The 16,817-nt window shown below is 38.2% G+C and overlaps 1 protein-coding gene across 1 annotated transcript in view; it reads right to left on the reverse strand.

The window, feature by feature from the left end:
* Positions 1-16,817, reverse strand: part of ARID1B (AT-rich interaction domain 1B) — a 401,326-nt gene that overhangs the window by 375,441 nt on the left and 9,068 nt on the right. The window contains exon 2 of the mRNA XM_070417417.1: positions 15,724-15,821. Within this exon, the coding sequence (XP_070273518.1) occupies positions 15,724-15,726 (3 nt within the window). The 5' untranslated portion in view covers positions 15,727-15,821. The remainder of the gene's footprint in view (positions 1-15,723; positions 15,822-16,817) is intronic.

The following is a 16,817-nucleotide window of genomic DNA, read 5'->3' on the forward strand; positions in this document are numbered from 1 at the left end:
CCAGAACTGAGAAAGGACATCAGTCCTCAGCTTGTAGTACACCTCAGCCCTCGAAGGTTAAATAAAAACAAATTCAAACCTGGGTAGTTGAGGGTGAAACTACAGAGCACAAAAGAGAGAGAAAAGACGGGGAGACCAGACGGATCGTCCTCAAAGGAAAAAGTCAATTTCTCTGCAACAAGACAAAATCCAAAAGTGAAATAACAACTCTCACTGATGAAAAGGGAAAAAAATCCCAAATAGAATTTTTTTACCCAGCTAAGTTTCCTTCAAGAAGGAGGGCTAACCTCTGATCTCAGAGTTTACCAGTAACAGACCTTCACTGGAAGAACGACTGAAAGATGTACTTGATTAAGAAGAAAAATGGACCCTGAAAACAGATGTGGGAGACAAAGGGCAGAAGTAAGCAAAGAAATTTGCAAACAATTCTGTAAAACAAACAAACAAAAAAACACAACAAAAAATGGGGTGGATTATGTTTTGTGGGACATAAAGTTCTCATAATTTGGTAAACCCTTTCTAAGAAAAGTATTAATAGAAAATGAGGTACAAAAGTTTACATTTCCTTTGAGGAATAGAAATCACAACAAGTTAAAAATTTAAATTGTAGCTAAATGCTACAAAACCTTATAAAATTCAGGAATATAATACATTCTTCTAAGTATTGTCATTATAATTTCACCTCCTCTATATCATATTTTATTGCCTACATTTTTTGCCCACATACTCTTTGCTCACCTCCTGATGTGAAAATGACTTTTAAATATCATCCTACATGAAGAAGTAGAAAGATAAATTAGTCTTCTAACACAGTTGGTCAAACTTTGTTCCTTTAAAAGAAAATCAGCCATAGCTTACAAACGTTTATTTTAGCTTCACATTTGTTGTTGGTATTGGGGGGAGTCTTCAGGTAACTCCAGCCCTTTGATCTCACTGTCACAGCAAGCTGATCAAGGTCGCTGGGTTTCACCACACCCCTATCCCTCCCACCCCTACCTTGCCAGGGCAGTTCTCAGCCGTGGAGTGTGCCAAGTCACGTGGCTCTCAGGCTGAGAGTGGAACAGTGTCTCAGTCAGATTCTTGTCTGTGGGGAAGACGCTGAGGCTCCATGCCCGATGCCCATCCCCTCTCCCACAGCCCCAAGACCACCATGGGAGCAAGAAGGATGAGCTCGAGGCTGGCAGGACTCCATTCCTCTAACTCTCCTGGGGCTGCTGCTTCCTCCTGGTTTCAGAGCCTCGGGAGGGTCCAGTAAGTTAGGGCCCTGAAGCTAAAACTTAGGTACATGGTAAATTCACTTCAAGCAGGGACTGTAGAAAACAACATTAACAAAACAGCAATAATAGTTAGAGGAACAATTACTTCCCACTAATATGTCCACACAAAGGAGAAAGTGGGGATACTAAAAAAACACTCTTAACTTCTCTCTGTACCCTTACCATTCCTCCTAAAGGCACGGATGAAGAGCTCTCCATGGGAGGAGAGCTCTACCTGGAGGAAGAGCTCTCCATGCTGGGCTCAGCCCCTACTATTCTCTCTCCTTCAGCTCTGCCTGTCCCCAGAGAAGGAATGTTCTGGTCTGTCTATGTCCAGGTGGTGAGCAACCAGCCTTATTAGGGAGGCCTGCTGTTGCCTCACTGTGCATCGGGGCTAAGTCCACCTAATTCATGAACAAAGTATCAGCAAGCCCATCTGGCCACAGATCTAAAATTACTGTCTCCAATCAACTCTACATGAAAGAAAGCTAATATTATATTTTGATTTTCAATCTCTTAGTCCTGACTCTCTTCCCGCTTCTTTCTCTGTATTGGTTCTGAATTCCAGAGAGAAAGAGAAGTGCTAGGTATGGGATCATCTACAACCCTAATAATAAAGGCTAATTTGGGGAGATTTGAAAAAACAGAGGAAACTAATAAACTAGATGATACAGGGGAAGAGAGACTAGAGCTACTGATTACCTTAGTCTTTCTTAAGTTGTGTGGTATGTTCAGAATGTAAGCATGACCTCTCAAAGGAAGAGAATATACATCTTCCAAAACACTGTGTGTGGGGGGAGGGCAAAATCAATCCAATAGGAAGCAGAAAAAATAATAATAAATATGGTAAATAAAAAACATAAAATAAAATGGTAGAAATAAATCCAACTATCAGCGATCCTAATAAATGTAAACATTAACTTCGCCTGTTAAAAAAATAGAGATTATCTGAACACTACGGTGTCGGGTGAATTTCCCGCCAAAATATAAGATGGCGCGGGCAATTATTTAGGTTTCCCGCGCAAAATCAGGGATTTTTATGATACCTATTACCCCAATGGGTATGAAACGGTTCGCATACGCAGGTAGGTATCTTTGTGAACGGCAAACAAACAAATATTTGGTAATACGCAGTTACAATCGGCCCGAGTTTACACGTTTCCCGCACTCCACCGAAAATCTATATGAACCGAGTTAAGACGGCTCCCGCGGAGTACGCGCAATTCACGCGAGCCGACTTAACTCGTTTCCCGCACTCCAAGTGTGAATAGAAATACAAATTCTACCTGTAAGCCCTTTGCAAGCATAAATGGCAATGAACCCCTAAATCTGAAATAAAATTACGGTTAAAAATATTCTAGGTAAAGACTAAACAAAGATAGGAAGGCAATATTAATTAGAAGAAATAGAATTTAGGGCAATAGTATTAGGTTTAAAATGACCATTATTTAATGATAAAAAGAATAATTACCAAGAAAATATAATAATCCTGAGCTGCCATGTATCCAAAAATATAGGCTGGAAAAAATATAAAAACAAATAATGATATATATATACACTAATATAATTATTATAACCCCCAATAATGATGGGCATTTTTAACACACATCTCTCAGAAACTGAAATAGAAAGCCTACAAATACTGGTCATGAACAACACAATTAATAAGCTTATTCAATGGACATATACAGAATCCTGCCCCCAATAATTAGAGAAAACAGATCATTACTAGGAGGTGACCACTACCCAGTCACAACAAATACCAATGTAATATAGTCAGAAATTTAAAAACCAACAAGATAACTTAGAAATTCTATCATTTTAGAAACTAAAAAACACTTTAAGATAGGTAGGTAGATAGACAGATAGATGAAAAGGCAACTAGATAGATAAATAAGAGATGATAGAATCATACTATACATAATCCCATGAACTGCTTTTGTCATTTAATAATAGATTGTGCATCTTCTTTTATGTTAATAACTAGAGGCCTGGTGCACGGATCCGTGCACCGGTGGGGTCCCTCAGCCTGTGCCCTCACACAATCCGGGACCCCTTGGGGGATGTTGGACTGCCGGTTTCAGGCCAAAACTGGCAGCCGGACATCCCCCAAGAGATGTAGTAGTGTGTGAAGCAGCAGACAGCCAGGTGCCACGCTGCTCCCACTCATCCCAGCCCTGCTGTGCCTGCCTCCACTGCTCGGTAGTGTGCTGCCACGGAGGTGGGAGAGGCTGGCATGTCTGGCACCCATCAGTCAGCTGAGCGGCACTCCCGCTATGGGAGCACACTGACCACAGGGAGCAGCTCCTGCATTGAGTGTCTGCCCCTTGGTGGTCAGTGCACGTAATAGCGACTGGTCGACCAGTTGTTCCGGTCATTTGGTCCTAGCAATCCATTAGGCTTTTATATATATAGAAGATTATAGATCCTTATCAACATTTTACCAATTGTATAGTATTTCATCATCTGAATGTACCATGATTTATTTGCTGCAGAGTCATTCATGAGTCAACATTTTGGTTCTGTGGCAGAAACTGCAGATTGCCCCTAATATTCCTTCTTTCCTTTTCCTTAGTAACAAAACTCCTTCTTTTTAGTTAGGCAGGTGCTGTTTGGAATAAAGACATATTTCCCAGTTCCTTTTGTAGTCAGGTGTGGCCATGTAACGAACTGAAATGTTATGTTTAACTTCCAGGAACTATCTTTAAAAAGAAGAACCTTGCTTTCTTCTTCATATCTTCCTGCTGGCTGGAGTATAGATAACTATCTCAGACCACAAGCTAAAATCTTCATGTTGAAGAGGTTGCAGACACAAAATAGAAGGAACCTGGGTCACTATTGACCATGAAGTTGCAATATTAGCTATGGATTGCTTATCTCAGGACTTTATTACATGGTAGGAAAATAAATTTCTAATTCATTTAAGCTATTGGTATTTGGGATTTTCCTAAATAACACATTTTGCCAAATATTTTGCCATAATGATTAGCTGTTATAACACTTCTTTTATGCATATATTTTCCTACATGTTCTAAAGATATGTATAAGTCATGGAATATATCCTTTTAACAGCTTTTGAGATGTATTGCCAAATTTCACTCCATTACGCTTCCACCAGAATTGTATAAAAGTGCTCCATTTTCCCACTTTTCCTAATTGACTTTAAGATGACTCTTTACATATTAAATACTTAACTCTTTGCCTTACATATTATAAATATTTTCTTCAGCTTATTATGTTAAACATAGTTTATGGTATTTTATGCAGAATTTTTTTAACTTTATCAGGATTTTTCTTCCTCTTTATTTTCTGTCTCTGGTATTTTTTTAGAAAGTTCTCTCTTCTTATAGATTACAGAAATATTTGCCTAAATATTCACCAATACTTTTATATGTTGTTTTGTTTTTCTTTGAGTTACTTCAAAATTGTTAATCTATCTAGTATTTCTTTTGTTATATGATAGGGATCCAAATTCTTTTTCTAAATAGTTAATCAAGTATTTCAACTTTTATAGAATAAGCCATCCTTTATCCCCTGGTACAAAATGCTATCTCTAGGAAAAACTAAATAGTCCTCATGTACATGGGTCATTTTTATTTTTATTTATTTACTTACTTATTTATATTTTGTTCATCCTCACCCAATGACATTTTTTCCATTGATTTTTTGAGAGAGTGAAAGGGAGGGAGGAGAGAGAGAGAGAGAAATGAATTTTAAAATCTTTTTTCTTAATATTACAGCAAAATAAAATAAAAACATCTGTGAGAATTGGAACTTTTATTTGAATTTCATTATAATTTTATATTTATTTGCAAATATTTTATACTTTTTCATTATTAACACAATATATTGATATGACCCATCAATATGATATGTATTTTTTAAATTTTAAATGAAGTCACTTTGAACTTTTTCTGAGATGTTATCATACCCTTGAAACTAACTAGGTCATGAAGCATCCTGTTAATGTTAATCATTTTGGTAAGCATGAGAAGTTGTAAAGGCCTTTGCCTCCAATGTACTTATATTCCACTAAAGGTAATTAAGACTTCATTGAATTGGCACAGAGTCGTGCAAAACAGGAATAAAACTCTATATGTTATTACTGTAAATACACTCTCTGTGCTTACATTCTGCAAACTGGCTGGATTGACAAATGGCAGTAAGAGCACAGGGGACTGATCTGGAATGGTAAAGGAGAGGGAGGGGCCACTGTATGGGGCGGAAGTAGCATTTGGATATAAAAAGCAAATTCTGAGGCAGATTCACATGTGTTCTAGGCTAGCAAAGACGATATGAATGTACAATAATTTTTAAAAAAGAGAAATTAGGGAGAAGGGAACCAATTATTAGAAAACCTTTCAACATGGATCAGGCAATATAGATTTTATGTGAGCAAAAGTTTGAACCTATTGTAGTTTCTGAAAATGATTATGAAAAATCAAAATAATGCTTTAGGAATACAATTCTTGCTACAGTGAGCACACAAGTTTGGATAAAAGATAATTAACAATCTGGCTAGGGAACTGGTACAATAATTTATTTTGGAATTCTTTTTTACTCAATAATTTTTACAGAATATTACTCATTATGTGCCTAGCATTGTGTCAGTATTAAAATGACTTTGTTTGCAGGCCCAAATCTATTTTCCCAAGGCCTTCACGACAGATGTCTAATGACACCACTTACAAAGAGGGAGACATTCCCCAGGTACTTCTGTACTTTGTTCAACAGAAATTTAACTGCCCAACTGGATGTGTGATTGATGTTATTCAATGATTAATGCAGCAAACTCCCTACTTTACCCTCTGCAGCAGAAATCTCCATTTAACCCCTTGGGATATGTAAGTGCCTCATTTCTTAAGAAACTACAGTGAGATTAGGAAGAAGGGAGGGCTTCAGAAAGCAATTAGGAAGAGGGCAGTTTGATCCCTCCTTCTTATTGAAAAGCAGCTTCGACCAAGGCACTGCTACTAAAAGAAACTTTAACCTACAAAGGAGTTTGCAAGAAAACGATCAAATAGGAAAGTCAGAGGAATAAGTAAAACAGCTATCAGAACAACCTGTTTCTCTTCTTCTGTTTGTTTTTTCAATGCGTTGAGTCCAATCACGGAAAAATCTCACTGAAATATGTATTTGTAAGCACCTCACAGTAACTTGTAAGCACTGTGAGGTCTGCAAAAGCCACTCTTCCTGTAGCATGAATACATGTTTTCAACATATAATTGAAGTCTAATGATGTGAAGCAAAATACTTTTGTGTCTGGCTGTTGCTGCTATTTAGCACTGGAAGAGTCATGTGGAATTGGACATCTCCTACAAAGTGAGCTTCAAAATATTCACTTCATTTGTGCCTTTAATTCCACTCCACTTCCCCTTACTCAGAATTAATAGCTGCTAAGTGACACGGTATGAGAGGAGATGACAAAGTGCTGCATATAAGCATAGGTCCTTTGCAAAAGCACTTAAAAAAATTCTTAAACTGAAGTGTAATTGACATAAAACATTATATTAGTCTCAGGCATAAACATAATGATTCAATATTTGTATACATTGTAAAATGATCACCATGATATTCTAGTTAACATCCATCACCACACACAGTTACAAAAAATTATTTTCTCTTGTGATGAGACCTTTTAGATCTAATCTCTTAACAACTTTCAAATATGCAGTACAGTATTATTAACTATAGTCTCCATGCTGTATAACATTTAATTTTTGTTTTTCAAGCCCACTTTCCCTCAGACCTGGTGTGCCTATGTCCCTGGGCATCTCCTCTGACCTCAGGGGCACCTTATCTCTTTAGTCAGCTATTGAAAGAGATCAGGGCTGCAGGAGGGAGAAAAGAGAAGGGACTGATGATATGCCTTGTCTTGTTCCTGTTGTTGAAAAAAGTCTGTATGTTGTGGTTCCCAATAAAATATTTAATATAGATAAAAATGACTTTCACAATTAGCTACATGTTTTTATAAGAATAATATGTGCTCATGGCAACAAACAAGCAAACAAAGAAAGAAAACAGAACAACAACAAAACCAAAAAAAAAAAAAAAAAAAAAGAAAGTAAATGGTCCAGAAGAATGTACAAAGCAAAAGTACTTCTCACCTACTTTCAAAATTAGTTTATTTTAGATAAATGGATTATACATGTTCTCCAACTTGGTTTTTATTTATTTATTTATTTATTTTGCTAAAAGCTATTTATCTTGGACTTCTTTCTGGAAGCACATATAGCTCTATTTCCTTCGTTCAAACATCTATATGCAAGCACAGATGTGCCATCACATGTAGGAGAACACGGTCTAATGGGTGGGCCTTCGGCTGGTTGTTGGCTATTTGCAAGTAATGTGGCAATGATTATTCTTATTCATGCATGTAAAAACACTATAGGATAAATTTCTAAATGGAATTGGAAGATCAAAGGATGTATTTAAATTTAAAAGTAACATTTACAGGTTAAAGCTTAATACACACTGCCAAACTGTTCTCTAAAAGGGCTGCCTCAGTTTACACTGCTCCTGATGGAGCCCAAGACTGCACAGTCCCCACACCCACAAATAGTTCCGTCCATGGCATATGAAAGAGGAAAAGTCACTTTTCCATTTTAGAAGTTTTCATTTCTTCAATTATAATTGAGCTTGCACTTTGTATATCCTTATCAGATTCTCCCCCACCCACCCCTGCAAACAAATTGTTTATCCATTATTTTAAAATCTACTTGTTTACCTTTTTATTGATATGTATAAAAACATTTGGATATTAAGGAAATTAACACCTTGTCATACATTCTAAAGATGTTTTTCCTTATTCTATCTTCTACCTCTCTGAACCACTCTTTCACCTCTTCCATCTCTTTCTCTCTGTACTTTATTGTAGGTGATTTCCTCATATATATCTCCTTGTTTGCTAATTTTCTCTTTGGATGTGTCTAAAATGCTATTTAACCTATCCAGTGAGATTTTAATGAGCATAATTTTCATTTCTATGCCTTTCATTTACTTCTTTTCAAATTTGCCTATTCTTTATTTCCATGGTATCTTATTGTTTCCTTATGTTTTCCTTTCCTTAAAATCTCTTCATTCACTTTATTTATTATAGAGAGTTTTTTATTTTGTTTGGTTATTTGTAGTTGTTCTGGTAATTCTCTTAATTTTTTCCTCTGATGCCTCTCCATTATGGTAGTTTATAACATCTTATTTTGTTGTGAATTCATCTTCAGAGGGTTCATTTGTTTTTCAGAGAGAGCATTTTGTGATGGACTGAATTGTGTCCCCTCTCCTCCAAAATGCATATGCTGAAGTTCTAACCCCCCAATGTAATTTATTTGTACACAGCGTTTTTAAAGAAAAAACTAACAGCCCAGTCGCATGGCTCAGTGGTCGAGTATCGACCTATGAACCAGGAGGTAATGGTCAATTCCCAATCAGGGCACATGCCCAGATTGTGGGCTCGATCCCCAGTGTGGGGCATGCAGAAGGCAGCTTATCAATGATTCTCTCTCATCATTGATGTTTCTCTCTCTCTCTCTCTCTCTCTCTCTCTCTCTCTTCATTCCTGAAATAAATTTTAAAAAACATAAAAAAAGTAACTAACGTAAATGAGGACATAAGGGTGGGGCCCTGATCCAATATGATTAGTGTCCTTATGAGAAATGGAAGAAACACCAAAGATGCATGCCCATAGAGAAAAGGCCATGTGAAGAGGCAGCAAGAAGACCATCTGCAAATCAAGGAGAGAAGAGAAAACAACCGTCAATACCTTGATCTTGGACTTTCAGTCTCCAGAACTCTGAGGCGACAAATGCCATTACTTAAGCCACCCCTGCTGTGGTATTTTGTCATGGCAGTCCTAGTGGACTGTTACAGCTTCTGACCTCTAGGCTGTGAAAGTGACCTCCCAGAGTGCTTTTGCATTTACTTCTATCAGATTCCTAGGGTTTCAAGGCTCTGGACCTATTTTTATGTTAATTTATTGGCTTAGAGTAGCGATTTTTAAATCTTTCATCTCATGACACACATAAACTAATTGCTAAAATTCTGAGCCACATCAAGAATATACTTTTTGCCGATCTGACCCACAAAAGGTATCATTTCGATTCATTCACACTGGACAGTTATAGTTGTGTTGGCTGTTGTCATTTTTTTATTTGACAATCTAAGGCAGTGATGGCGAATCTATGACATGCGTGTCAGAGGTGACACGCGAACTCATTTTTTTGGTTGATTTTCTTTGTTAAATGGCATTTAAATATATAAAATAAATATCAAAAATATAAGTCTTTGTTTTACTATGGTTGCAAATATCAAAAAATCTCTATATGTGACACGGCACCAGAGTTAAGTTAGGGTTTTTCAAAATGCTGACACGCCGAGCTCAAAAGGTTCGCCATCACTGATAAGGGAAAAGGGGTCAGTGCCCCCAACTAAAATGTCAGGCACTGAATGTTGTAAAAATTCTTGTGGCACACCAGTTAAAAATTGCTGGCTTAGAGAGTCCACTCCAAGAAAAGAGACTTAGGGTTAGTTTTCTAAGCAAATAATATAAATTCAGACATCTCAATAGATGGCCTATGCTGGTGTCAGATTCTCTAGGACAGTGATGGTGAACCTTTTGAGCTCGGCGTGTCAGCATTTTGAAAAACCCTGACTTAACTCTGGTGCCGTATCACATATAGAGATTTTTTGATATTTGCAACCATAGTAAAATAAAGACTTATATTTTTGATATTTATTTTATATATTTAAATGCCATTTAACAAAGAAAATCAACCAAAAAAATGAGTTCGCGTGTCACCTCTGACACGCATGTCATAGATTCGCCATCACTGCTCTAGGATGATGTCCCTTCCCGGGCCTGTACCCTTTCCAGGACTCAATAACAGCAAACATCCTTGCTCCTTCCACAGGCCAATGAGTGGAGTTTTTCTAGCTCTCCTGAGGGGCTAGGCTTTCTGCAGGGGACTAGCTTCAATATCTCTGCCTAGTGAGTCTAAGGACTCATCTCCTGTCCTTCTGCCTTTTCCAGTGTCCATCCTCATCCCCAGAGGTCCTTGTAGCATCAGTTTGTACTTACTGTTTTGGCTTTGATTTCTTGCTTTGTTTCTGATATCTGGAGAGTTTTTAATTTAATTTTGTTCATCACTCCCAGAAATTTGCAGTAGAAAGGGAATCTTTATATATATTTCAGACAGGAAGGGAGAGGGATAGAGTGATAGAAACATCAATGATGAGAGAGAATTGATTGGCTGCCCCCTGTATGCCCAACACTGGGGATCGAACCTGCAACCCAGGCATGTACTGTGGCTTTATGGTTCAGATCAATGCTCAACCACTGAGACACGCCAGCCGGGCAAAAGGGAATCTTTCCATGTCATATTTGTCCACCATGTTCACTTGTGTGTATCAGAAGGCGTAGATTTTCCCCCTAACATTCTAGAAGTAAATTTGTTTTTGTTAGAGTAGGGTTATGTCTGAATTCATCACAACTATTTTTTAAAGTTATACTGTAGATAGGAGAATAAATTAATTTTAGAATAAACAACCTTCAATAACGTGATGAAACTATCATTAGGGACCTTATTTCCTGACTTGATATCAGTGTAATATACATATAGACTTGTGGCTTAAGAGACAACAAATACTAAAAATATACATAAGTTGAAAAACAAGAAAAAGTCTGCATTTTTGTGCTTATAATTCCAAAGTTGTTAATATCTTAATTGGCCTTTAATGTACTGCTATGGACTGAATTGTGTCCCCCCCAAAAAAATTCATATGTTGATGCCCTATCCCAATGTGATGGTATTTGAAAATAAGGCTTTAGAGGGTAATTAAGGTTAAATGAGTCATGACGTTATGACCCTCATGATGGGATTGGTAGCTTTCTAAGAAGAGGCAGAGAGAGAGATTGCTCTCTCTCAGTCATTTGAGGACACAGGGAAAAGGTGGCTATCTGCAAACCAGAGAGAGGGCTCTTAACCAGGAGCCAAATCAGTCAGTACCTTGATCCTGGACTCCCCAGCCTCCAGAACTGAGAAGTAAATGCCTGCTATTTAAGCCAACCAATCTATGGTATTTTGTTATAGCAGCCTGATCAGACTAATACATGCACACACTGTCTACCCAATTCATTTTCCTACCATCTGTTTTTCAGGTTTATGCTGTCCCTACATACTTACCATATAAGTAATCAATGATAGTTTATGATCACCCAAAATTCAGAATCGTTAACAGGTTGTCAAGTTTCTGAAACCCACTTTCCCTATTTAAAGTTCTCCTGACTCAAATGCACTATGTATTTTTATTCTTTTTGTTTCTAATCCTCACCTGAGGAATATGTTTTTATTGATTTTTCGAGAGACAGGAAGTGGGGGGGGGGGGGAGGAAGAGAGAGAGAGATGTGAAAAGGAAACATCAATTGGGTGCTGCCTGTATGTGCCCCAGCCAGGGATCAAACCCACAACCTAGGTATGTGCCCTGACTGGTACTCAAACCTGTAACCTTTTTGGTGTAGACAACTGAGCAACCTGGCCAGGGCTCAAATATACTCTTAATTATTCAAAGTAATTCAATGTAATGGTCTCCTTCTTATTCAGCTATCTGAGGTTTGATTAAGATGAATGCATGCAGGAGCCCACACCAGACTTCGTGCTGGGAGTGTCATATGACCTTACCAGAATGTAACCACCAATAAATAGCACGTCCTGGCACAGACTGAATGGGTGAAATGTGCTTGCTGTGAGATCCTTGCAGCATTCCATGGTCTCTTAACAACTTGGGTTGTGGGAGGATGAAAGAGAAGAAGCATAATGCTCTCTCTTTCTAAGGCAACATGAATTCAAGCAGTAAAGTGTATTATAGTTCCATTTTTTCTAATAGCCATGTAAAAACTATGACCAAAGGAAGGGAGGGATTGAAGGAAACTATGAACTAACCTCCAATGGGAACCAAGAGACCTTCTGCCTTTCCAGACTGTTCCATTACAGCTTCACCCTTACCCATAATTCAAGTTGTCTTTAAAAGAGTCCGTGAAACTTTAAATTGGCTCATTCTCTTCATTCCCATTTGCAAAGCAAGCGGTTTGGGTATTGTTATCCCAATGCCATTTAATTTCCTGGAATGATGGCAAAGCAAGTCATGCTGCATGTATACAGATTTCTTTGTAAAATATTTGTCTGGAGCCTGCCTTCTCCAAGAATTGTGCTGAACCAGCAGGATGGGCATCTCTTGGGGGCTTCTCCAGGGTAGCATGTTGGCCCCACCCCAAAACTACCAAGTCGAAGCTACAGTTTATCAAGATCTCCAAGTGATGCCTGTGCTCATCGAGTTTGAGAGGCACTGGTGTAGAGTATTGTGCTCTCCACTCATTAATAAAACCTCAGGAGCAAGACAAAGGTTTTCCCATAATCCTAACATGGCATTTTGATATTCTACTAACAATTAGGATTCACAGTAGGGTCTCTTTTTCCACATATAAGAAAACCTAATAGTTAAGTCTACAAATGAATCAGAAAAATTGTTTCCATTTCAATTTAGTATGAATGCAGTCTTGCTCACAACTGCTAAATTGGAAGCAAAGAACTGTTTCCTTTCAGGTTAATGGGTTTCCCCTCATCAAGCTGTCCTTCTTTCATGTAATCTAGTCTTGCCTCCACCTATTTATTTTTTGATAACTGTTCTTCTTTTTAATAGGATTATCCATCCTTCCAATATTAACAGCAATTAGACGCACCTCATGGTGCGTCATGCCAACTCAATCTGCGACTGTCAGAGTAGGATGATCTTAGTCTTGTCTCAGTAACAAACTTTGACAACCAAAACAAAGCAGCAGGCAAAATACACGAAGAGAATTAACAATATAGGATCACAGATGACAGGAACTTCTCCAATAGGCTGGCTGCCGCTGCCCATTCTATCCACATGGAAACAATGGCGCTCACCATGCTGGTACTGGTGATGTGGGGACATAGTCTTCAATTGTATTTTTTTGGAAATGTGTTTAGAGAAGACTCCTTAAAAGCCTTAGAAATATTAACATTCTCTTTCCAATTCTAATCTATTTAATTTTATTGGAAAACATTTACATAGCTCATCAGCAGACTCTCTAGTATCGAGTAATATTTAGCACGCTGTAATCATGGGAAGGAGAGATTTAGATTAAATGCTGCTTTTTATTACTATTCAATCATCATAAGTTGTTCCATTTTTCATCTTTTTAGTCAACAGATTTCAAAGGTGGGAAAATATCTTCATTTACAGATATACCTATATTTATCTCCTATTATATTTTCCATTAGTGTCTACATGAGATTTATTCCTGGTGATTCCCAACAAAGTAAATGTGAATCTTCCAACACCAGATGCTAATAATAAAGATAAATGCTCCCTATCTCACAGAGAAGTTACAAGAATAAATTAGATAATAGTTACAGAGGAATTTGACCTTACTAGAGAGAGTATATAAATGAAATGTGAAAAACAAACATTTAAAGAACAAAAATTTCATTCAATTGTAGTCAAATGGACTTGACAGTCCCAAATTATGCTCTGAGTAAAAAAAACAGGCCTACTAATCGTGGTTTCCCTGGCTGTGGATCAATGCCAAGTACTGACAATGAATTCCAGGTCTGGGCTGAAACCTCGGGCATCCGTTTGAATATGTGCAAAATGATCTCTTTGTCTTTCTCTGTATGACTACATGTTTCATACTTGGAATACTGGTAAAGCTTTGCATATGTTGGGATAAATGATCAGATATTTTAAACCTCTTTCTACATTTAATAACATATAAGGATTGGCCCTAACTGGTTTGGCTCAGTGGATAGACATCAGCCTGCGGACTGAAGGGTCCCAGGTTCGATTCCGGTCAAGGGCATGTACCTTGGTTGCGGGCACATCCCCAGTAGGAGGTGTGCAGGAGGCAGCTGATTGATGTTTCTAACTCTCTATCCCTCTCCCTTCCTACCTGTTGACATAGGTAACACATATACATCCAGACAAACTCTTTTTACATTTATATTATCTAGAACCAAAAAGGAGTTTTCGGCAGGACAATGGACAAAGAGAGAATCTTAGTTATTATATTGAAAGGCAAAGCTGTCCTCACAGGTATGGGAAAACTCATTTTTTTAAATTGATGTTTTAGAAAGAAGGGGGAGAGAGAGAAGAGATTAATTGGTTGCCTTCCCTAATGCACTCCAACTGGGATTGAACCCATGACTCAGGTATATTCCCTGACCAGGAATTGAATCTGCAACCCTTGGGTGCACTGGATGATGCTCCAACCAACTGAGCCAGCCAGCCAGGGCAAAGCTCATTGTTAATGGGGTTATTTGTGGGACACAGGAAAGTCATCCAACCCCACCTATTTTTCAAACGTCTAGCCACATTGTCCCAGATTCTACCATTTAAGATTTTTCCGAGTTAAAAGAAGTAGCTGCATATTCATGGAAAAAGGCGAGATTAAAAACTATAGGAAGACCAACAATGTAAGGAACTAACACTTACTGCATCCCTATTTCGTGCCAGGCACTATTCTAAGTGCTTTACCAGAACTATCTCATTTAATTCCCAGTTCAACCCTTTGAAATAGGTACGATTCTTATTCCAATGTTAACAGATGGGTGAACAGGCACAGGGAGGTTAAGAAGCCTGCCCAAGATGGCACAGGCTGCAAATGGCATATCTAGACCCCCCCAACCCAGGCCTCTGCGTCTGTGAGACAAGCTATACTTTGCCAACTTTGATGTAAGGAAAAATGTGAACACTGACAAATTTTAGATTGTTTGAGCAATTGTTGAATTTTTCTAGAACAGCCCAGGTTTTAATATTCGAGCAGCCTCTGCCCTCCCTTTTCAGAGAACGTGTCAACAGCAAACATTCACAGTACAATCTTACTGTGTTGACTTGCTCACCAAGAACAGAGTACATGCTAAAAGGAAAGCTCTCTTGTGGAGCCAACAGCAGATATTTGGGTGGGAATGAGAAATGCAACGTGGAAGTGAATTTAGAGGTGGAAATAGCAGAGGAGCTTAGATAATATACTGCGAGTAATTGACGTCTATTACATTGTAACTAACTTCTATAGTAAGAAGCTACCATGGATCTTAGAATGTAGCATAGTTTCTTGATACATACAATGTAAAAAAGGCCTTTAGAATTGTTCTCTAATGGCAGAAATATGTGCTGTGCATGTTTTTTTATTTCTTTTATCTGATAAAACATGTGGCTTTTTGGAAAGAGATGAACCGATACCCCAGGTTCCCTGCTCCTAACAGAACACTGTAATATGGTTAAGCACAAACCTTTCCATAGCAACAGACTGTATACAGACACGAACCCTATGTATCTCCCTTGAAGAAAGCTTTCAGGTTATAACAGACAAATTCAAAATAAAGCCTATGATCCCAGCACCCTGAAGCCTGCTTCCCAACACACTCAAGAAAGGATACATTGACAAACGACTCACCATGGCTCTCGTAGCTCATTTCTTTGCCTTCTTTTTTCTTTAAATGGCACTTCAGCCTTAATAGTTACAAAGGTTTCAAGAGCGAGGACTAGCACCACCTGAAAAAAAAAAAAAAGGTCAGAAATCCAATACAATCTTGGTTTGAGAAGTTCAGCACTGGGCTTATTGAATAGCATTGGAAGTATTGGTTTCTTTATCTTGAGACCAAACACATTCATGCCTGCTACCCTTCACTGTTTTATTTAGTGCTTTTCCACTTTAAGAACATTATGTGAACACTGGCAGCTTGGTTAGCTATAATTCTATACTAGTAATAGCCATTTCACATAGGGGAAAAGGTAGCTTGGAGGATGATATCTTGAAATGTTTTCATAAGCACATATAAAAAATATGGCATTAGGCATTGGGAGTACTGGCTAAAGGAGGGGCAAACCAGGCTTATGCAGAGAGTTGTGTATGTACACGATAATGAGATTCCCCAAACGCTTGCCTATGCAGAGTGGATGTCTCCCATTGCTCAACCCAATTAGGCAGGAGGCGCTGCCTGGGGCTGGAGAGGAATCTGCTCACTATTGTCTCCGCGTGGGGAGAAGTGAATGCTCTGTGCAGCTAGCACTGTGCTTTGTGTTTTTAACATGCGGAACTAGGCTTGAGACTGCTATTGATTATGCTTAGGAGAGAGGAAGTTCATGATATGTTGCGAGTGTATGTACTATATTTCATCCCTATTCAGATTTAAAGCAGCATCCTTCTCCAAATAGTCTACTCTGAAGGTTGCATGCCGGAAGGTGAAACAGATGGTCCAGTTTTATATTTCTTTTCCTTTAGAATTTCTTATGCAGCTCAGGGACCTTGGTCTTCTGGGATCTCAAATTATATTTCAGCCCATTATACGTATATCAGCGTTGATTCTAAGATGGTATGTAAGAATTATTCAAGACCCACATGGCCGCAGCCTTCGCTGGTTCTTAGTATGCCATGTGCTGTTCATTTTAATTGAAAATATTCTAAAAGCAAGATTGATGTGTTTTCTATCCCCTTAAAATAGAAACAGGTTCTGGGCTCATAATTGAGCACTCATAAGCCCCCTCTCC

This window comes from Myotis yumanensis, unplaced genomic scaffold, assembly GCF_028538775.1.
Source record: "Myotis yumanensis isolate MYYU_CA2020_CCGP unplaced genomic scaffold, mMyoYum1.0.hap1 SCAF_6, whole genome shotgun sequence".
Taxonomy (NCBI): Eukaryota; Metazoa; Chordata; class Mammalia; order Chiroptera; family Vespertilionidae; genus Myotis; species Myotis yumanensis.